The sequence below is a fragment of the Musca autumnalis genome, unplaced genomic scaffold, assembly GCF_047663935.1.
Source record: "Musca autumnalis isolate F117 unplaced genomic scaffold, ASM4766393v1 scaffold_2, whole genome shotgun sequence".
NCBI lineage: Eukaryota > Metazoa > Arthropoda > Insecta > Diptera > Muscidae > Musca > Musca autumnalis.
The window spans coordinates 202,118,119-202,126,056 of record NW_027411755.1 but is presented as its reverse complement, the minus strand read 5'-3'; the positions used below and the strand labels follow the sequence as shown (position 1 = coordinate 202,126,056).

The 7,938-nt window shown below is 38.8% G+C and overlaps 1 protein-coding gene across 1 annotated transcript; it reads right to left on the bottom strand.

Moving 5' to 3' along the window:
* Positions 1-805: 805 nt before the first annotated feature.
* On the bottom strand, positions 806-1,649 carry LOC141393292 (uncharacterized). Its single transcript, XM_073966278.1, has one exon. It carries the CDS (start codon positions 1,631-1,633, stop codon positions 869-871), a length of 765 nt encoding a protein of 254 aa, XP_073822379.1. The 5' UTR covers positions 1,634-1,649; the 3' UTR covers positions 806-868.
* Between the last annotated feature and the right edge of the window lie 6,289 nt (positions 1,650-7,938).

Genomic DNA, 7,938 nt, shown 5'->3' with positions numbered 1-7,938 from the left:
GGTGCCAACACCTCTTTAAAACATTTTAAAAATCCACCACGAGAAATCTTTACAATCTATAAAAATATCCTCTATGCAATTATTAACCTCGATAAAAAATAGGCACTTATTGGGTATCTATACCTTCTTTAACAAGTCCAGGATTATTCGCACGCTTAAATCTCTTTAAATTAAAAACTGGATTCTCAAAAATATGCAAGCATTTTCGCCTCTTTAAAATCTTTAAAATCTCTAAAATATCCATGTTTATTGACCTCTCCGCTGTCTTTTGAGGATTAAAAACTTTAAAAATGCAGTCATGTTGACATTACTGAATCTTAATGATAACGATGTTTCTTGGCATTTTTATGGTCCCTTTAAACTGTTTAAAAAATCCAATTTCATTGGCCTCTTGGGAACCATTTTAAAGTCTGAAAAATGTATTGGCATTATTAGGTCCTTTCTAAAAACTTGAAAAATTCACGTTCATTGACCTCTTCTGAAAAAAGTCACGACAAGTAAGTTTTTTGCGCAAGTTAAGCCCTTAGGCATAATGTTGATTGGATTCTGCTTCACAATCATATTAAAATGGTTTCCCATTAGCAGCAACACCACGATTTACTCCAAGAAAAAGTTGTTTGACAAATTATTAACAAATGTGATATCACCAACATGTTATCTTTCCAATACCTGCGGGTATGACAATACCCGTCCTACAACTTGTAAAAATCATCACTTTAAATTATTAATAGTCTACGAAGATGATGTTAATTAAACAAAAAAAAATACAAAACAAAAATTTTTTTTTACAAAACGGAGTGTTTTTTAATTTAATTTGAAATAAATAAATCTTAAATTAAAATAACATTTGGTATTTTTGTGTTAAAACTTAACCATGGTATGCACCGCCTGATGAAGTTGCAGCAGACGATGCTGAGGCAGAAGCACCGGCATTACCGAAGCCACCATGACCACCGACGGCACCATGGCCGCCGAATCCACCAAGACCGCCAACACCGGGACCAGCGAAACCTCCAGCTCCATGACCACCATGTCCACCGATAACTCCAGCGCCATGACCACCGTAGCCACCAGCACCTGCACCACCGAAGCTACCAGCTCCATGGCCTCCAAAACCACCAGCTCCAGGGCCAGCAAAACCACCAGCTCCAGGGCCAGCAAAACCACCAGCACCACCGAAACCACCAGCACCGCCATGATGACCACCAGCGCCATGGCCTCCAAAACCACCACCATAAGCACCAGGTCCACCAAATCCTCCAGCACCACCCAAACCGGCGCCACCTAATCCACCGGCTCCGCCAAAACCTCCAGCAGAGGCACTAGAACCTGCATTAGCCGCACCGGCACCAAAACCTCCAGCACCACCGAAGCCGGGACCACCATAACCTCCAGCACCACCTAAACCAGGGCCACCAAAACCTCCAGCACCACCTAAACCAGGGCCACCAAAGCCTCCAGCACCACCTAAACCGTGGCCACCTAATCCACCGGCTCCACCAAAACCTCCAGCACTAACACCGGCTGTTGCACTAGCGCTAGAAACAGCACTAGCACTACCACCACCATGACCACCAGCCCCATAGGCATAAGCACCAACGACCACAACGGCAAGAACTACAAACACTTTCATGATGTGAAGCGTCTATGAAAAGAAATTCAACTGATAGCCGCTACTAAGCTGCGCATTTCTTTTATAGTCTTAATTGGGAGATTTCATGAATTTTGTATTTTGTGTATGTCGAAACAAAAGGGAAATAACCGCACAAAGATCAAAGCTAAATTAAGCTAAAATGTAACAGTAGCAGACGTTAGGCATGGGCTGAAAAGTTTCGGCACAAGTGAACGTTTATGAATTAGCAAACGAAATTATAGATACCAACGTTTCAGATAATCTGGAGTCGATTGAGCCATGTTCAAATGTCTGTCTAGCTGACTGGTTAACTCGACAACTCTCGGAGGGTGTAACCGATTTGATCCGAACTTTGTACATTGCAGTATTTCTTCCGGACATTGATCCTCTCCTCAGGTTAACTGCAGTTTAAATCTCTTCGGGAATTTTTCTGGAATCTATTAATTTTGTAGGTGGTCAGATAATATTCAGCGCGTTTAGAGTTTCTATAGTTAGAAAATCCCTTAACGAGGTCTTTTATAGACTGAAGACTCCTCAACGAGCTCTTCTATAGTACGGAGACTTCACGAAGAGGTCTTTTAAAGCTAAAAGACTCCACAAGAAAGTCCTCTATAATCAGAAGAATCCCTAAAGGGGTATTTTATATATAGAATGCCCTTCAACGAGGTATTTTATAGATAGAATAAACCTCAAGGTGGTCTTCTATAGCTATACCACCCATCAGCAAGGTCTTCTATTGCCTGAAGACTCCTCATCAAGCCAAAGGACCCCTCAACGAAGTATTTTATAGCCAGAAGACTCCCCATCGAGGTTTTTAATAGCCAGAAGACTCATAAGCTAATTCTTCTATAGCCAGAACACTCCTCAACAAGGCCTTTTGTAGATAGAATGCCCCTTAACGAGATCTTCTATAGCTATAACCCACCTCAACGAGGTCTTCTATGGCCAGAAGACTTCCATCGATGCTTTTTTTAATAGCCAATAGGCCCCTCAGCGAGGTATTTTATAGCCTGAAGACTCCCCAATGAGTTTTTTATAGGCAGAAGACTCCTGAACTAAGTCTTCTATAGCCAGAACACTCCTCCGTAAGGCCTTTTGTAGATATAATACCCCCAATATCAAATTTTCAACGGTGGCAAAATGCCCCTCAGTAATGTTGGCGCCATTTCCTGAGTATATCAGCCATCTAAAACTTCCCTACAAGTGGTGTCTTAAGACACGCCGTTCGGACTCGGCGATAAACAGTAGGTCCTATATCATTGAGCTAATATGAATCGGGGTGCACTCATTGGCATAAGAAAAGTCTCCCTTGTCCCGTCTGGGATGTTTGTGGAACAATTATATATTGTATAGATAGAATACTCCTCAAGGAGGCATTCTACAGGAAGAAGAGCCCTCAAGAAGGGCCCACAAAGAGGTCTTCATAGATAGAATACCCCTCAAAGAGGTGTTCTACAGATAAAAGAACCCTCAACGGGGTTTTCTATAGATAGAAGACCCTCAACGTGGTCTTCATAGTTAGAATGCCTCCCAAAGAGGTCTTCTATAGATAAAACCCCCTCAAAGAAGCCTTCTATAGATAGAAGACTACTCAACGTGGTCTTCTGTATATATAATACTCCACAACGATGTCTTTTATAGAGAGGAGACACCTTTAAAAGGTCTTCTATAGATGGAAAACTCTTAACGAGATCTTCTATATATACACCTTTCAACGAGGTCTCCTATGGCCAGAAGGTCTTCTATGAGGTCAATTATAGAAGACCTCTCAACGAGGTATTCTGTAGCCAAAAGACCCGTCAATGAATTTTTCTATAGTCAAAAGAAAGAGCCTTCAAGAGGATTTTCTATAGAGAGAAACACCTTATATAGCGAGAAACACCTTATATAGAGAGAAACACCTTATAAATAGAGGACCTCCTACGAGGCCTTCTATATATAGAAGGCCCCTGATCGAGGTCTTATATAGATGGAAGACCAATCAGCGAGGTATTTTATAAATTGAAGACCTTTCAACGAAATCTTCTGTAGGTAGAAGACCTCTCAGCCAGGTCTTCATAGGTAGAAGACTCCTCATCTAGGACTTTTATAACCAGAAGACTCCCCAATGAGGTTTCCTACATCCAGAGGACTCCTCAGTGAAGTTTTCCATAGTCAGAAGACTCCTCAACGAGGTCTTCTATAGCCAAAAGACTCCTCAATGAGGTTTTCTATAGTCAGAAGACTCCTCAACGAGGTCTTCTATAGCAAGAAGTAACTTCAAGGTGGTCGGTCTTCTGCTGAGAGAAGACCCCTCAACGAGTTCTTCTTTATGTATAAGACGCCTCAACGGGGTCTTCTATAGATATAAGATAATCATTGAGGTCTTCCACAGATATAAGACGCCTCAAGGAGGTCTTCCATAGCTAGACCACCCCTCAAAGAGGTATTTTATAGCCAGAAGACCACCCTTTTCTATAGCTAGAAGACCCATCAACGAGGTCTTTTTTAGATAGAATACCCCTCACCGCGGTCTCCTATAGAAAGAGGACACCTCATCTAGGTGTTCTATTGGTAGAAGACACCTTAAAAAGTGTTCCATAGATAGATGACCACATAACGAGGTCTTCTATAAATAAACGGCTCATCAACGTGCTTTAGCTCGACCATAAAGAGACCCCTTTCTATGGATAAAAAATATATTTTAACCTGCTTCAGCTTGTCTATAAAGAAACGCTTCAGCTGGTCCAGTAAGACCCACTTCAGATGGTCTATTAAGACACGCTTCAGCTGGTCTATAAAATCACGTTTCAGCTGGTATATAAAAGCACGTTTCTGCTGGTCTATTAAGACCCTCTTCAGCTGGTCTATTAAGACCCGCTTCAGCTGGTCTATTAAGACCCGCTTCAGCTGGTCTATTAAGACCCGCTTCAGCTGGTCTATTAAGACCCGCTTCAGCTGGTCTATTAAGACCCGCTTTAGCTGGTATATTAACACCCGCTTCAACTGGTCTATTAACACCCACTTCAGCTGGCCTATAAAGACCCGCTTCAGCTGGACTATAAAGACCCGCTTCAGCTTGTCTATTAAGACCTGCTTCAGCTGGTCTATTAAAACCCGCTTCAGCTGGTCTATTAATACCTGCTTCAGCTGGTCTATTAAGACCCACTTCAGCTGGTCCAGTAAGACCCACTTCAGCTGGTCTATAAAATCACGTTTCAGCTGGTCTATAAAGACTCGCTTCAGCTGGTCTATAAAGACTCGCTTCAGCTGGTCTATAAAGACTCGCTTCAGCTGGTCTATAAAGACTCGCTTCAGCTGGTCTATAAAGACTCGCTTCAGCTGGTCTATAAAGACCCGCTTCAGCTGGTCTATAGTAGTAGTAGTAGTATAAACTTCTTTATTTAGTAAATATTTTCATAATACAATTAATTTACATTCATAAGATTTGAGAAGTTGTAATAAAATTGCGACAATGTTAATAAATACGTCTGTCGCATAATTTAGTGTGAATATTTAGTTTATGAAATATAATATATTTAGTTGAATTCATTTAAAAATAGTTTCCGGTATTTGAAGCTGACTTCAATATAATTTGATAAATTATCCCAGTCGTTTTCATCTTCTCCGTTAAGTATTCTGATTATTTCGACTTCATTAAGTATTGGCTTTTGGAATGTCGCGATTCTAAATTCTCGAAATATCGGGCAAGTTCCTAGAAAATGCTCCATTGTTTCTATCTCCTGCGTATTACAAAGTTTGCATTCTCTGTTTACGTCTCCAGAGCCGAACTTGTTATACGCCAAAGGGATCATTCCACTACGCGCTTTGAAGATCCATGTAATTTTCTCGTGAGAGTACCTTTCATTTAAGTAAAATTTGCCTCTGTTTGGGTTTAGATGTCTATAAATTCGTTGGTTATGACTATTTTCTTTTTTCCAAATCCTTTTTTCATAAATTTCGTGCTTTATGTTCTTTACAATATCCTGGCAGAAAATCGTCCAATCATTTGCGGAAATCATTGCCTGTGACCAATCCAGATTAAATTTTTGAGACAATGATTCTATTTCGTTTGCCCAGAATATGTTTTTACGATGTATGAGTTGAGTGAGCTGCTGTGGAAGCCTGTTTTGTGAGTATTGAAAAAGTGTTTTACCTACATAGTTAAGATGTAGTTCCAGGGTATATATTTGCGTATCTTCCACTTCTGTTTCCAACATCAATACATGATTTGGTGTGAAACTGGGAACTTTCAGAATACGTTTCAAAAAGAATCTCAATACTGCATTTACTTCTTCGAAATAGGCAAAACCCCATACCTGGGCCGCATATGTCTGTATGGATCTACAAACTGCTAAAAATAATTTCCATTTTGTGTTCATACTTATATCTGGTCTACCAATTAATTGTTTCCATGTTGAGTTTATTGCGTTTTTTGCCTCATTATTCCTATATTGAACATGCTTCAGAAATTTCATTTTCGGGGTGAATGTAACGCCTAAATATTTGAATTCGTTTGTTATTTTAATTTCTTTGCCATCATAGAACCATTTTTCGTGTTTGCTTAGTTTTCCTCCATTTCTAAAAACCATTATCTCTGATTTGGACAAATTAACTTCCAAGCTCCATATTTTGCAGTATGTTTCAACTTTATGTATCATTTCTTGAAGTATTTTAACATCATCAGCCAGAAGAACAATATCATCAGCATATAAAAGGAGTCTGATGTTAATATTGACAATTAATATTGTCATTAACATAAAGGGCGAACAATAACGGAGAAAGGAGACAACCTTGTTTTACACCTTTCGTAGTTTCAAAGAATTCTGAAAGCTCTTTCCCGTTCCATACTGCCGATTGGGTGTTACTGTATATTCTTTCTATCAGCGTTACGATTTTATATGAAAGGCCCATTTGGAATAATTTATAAATCAGAGCTTGCCTTGATATGTTATCAAATGCCGCCTTAAAGTCGATGAAAAAAGAGTATACCTTTTTCTTTTCTGATAATTTGAGGTTGACAATCGACGCTAAGTTGTATATATTATCAATTATGGAATAATTCCTTCGAAAACCAGATTGGTATTCATTAAGGATGTTATGTTTTTCAATCCAATTGTATAGTCTCTCATTTATTAGACCCATAAATATCTTTGCCGCACAGTTCATGAACGAGATCCCTCTATAGTTTGAAGGTTCGTTGAGGTTCCCTTTTTTATGTATGGGGAAGATTACAGTTTTTGTGAATAAAGGGTCAATTTCTCCACTCGCAAGAATGGTATTGTATATACCCAGTAGTTGGTTGTGCAATTCTTCTGTACCATGTATATAAAATTCGTATGGAATTCTATCCTCTCCAGGAGCTTTATTTCGTTTTAAACTTGCCAACATTTCCTCCAATTCGAGCATCGTTATCGGTCTGTCTAGATCCATATCCTCCTGATATTGTGGTGCATAGTAAATGGGTGTTGTTTTATTCCCATTACTTAGCAAATCTATATAGTAGGACTTAAAGATATCTGATGTTATATTTGAACCTATGAGACTTTGATGATTCCGTAGTTCCCTTGCCATTTTCCACAATTCTCCGGAGTTTCTTATGCAGTTTAGGTTATTACTGATTGTTTTGTAGTATTTCGATTTACTAGATTCACATATGATCTTGTATTTTTTTTGTGCAGATAAGTATCTTCTTCTGTCTTCCACATCATTCGTTCTTCTATATATTTTGAGCAGATTGAAACTGTTAATACGAGCTTTATTGCAGTTGTTATCGTACCATCTTTGTTTTTGTTCAAAAGCTGGTTTATGTATATATTGTTTTGATGAAGATTTTATTATCACATTGCAAATGTCCTCAAGAGTTATCTACTGTGTCTCTGCAATTACGTTTAGATTCATGTTTATTCTTCGCTGATAGTTAGTCTTATCCTTTTCATTCCAAATAAGTTTGGGCAACAATGACATCTTTTCTCCAGTTTGTGTATCAGATCTTACATTTATCCTTGCTAAAATAGGAAAGTGATCGGACCATATCTTTTCATCAACCTTAAATTCTTCAATTTTTTCCAGAACTTCTTTAGATACCGCACATAAGTCATTTACGGACTCGCCCAATGTTGTTACGTATGTTAGGTTTCCTTCCGGGTCACCTCTCGTTATTCCGTTTAAAATCATCATATTGTAATCATCACATAATTGTATGAAGTTCATACCTTTTTGATTTATAGTTTTGTCTCTAGATTTCCGTATATCATATCCTGAATAGAATTTCTCTCTGTATATTTCTCCGACGTTCTGATTTACTTCCCCAATTCTAACATTGA

What these genes read in the sequence shown, in the direction of transcription:
- LOC141393292 (XM_073966278.1), bottom strand. Translation starts at nt 1,633, where the DNA reads ATGAAAGTGTTTGTAGTTCTTGCCGTTGTGGTCGTTGGTGCTTATGCC.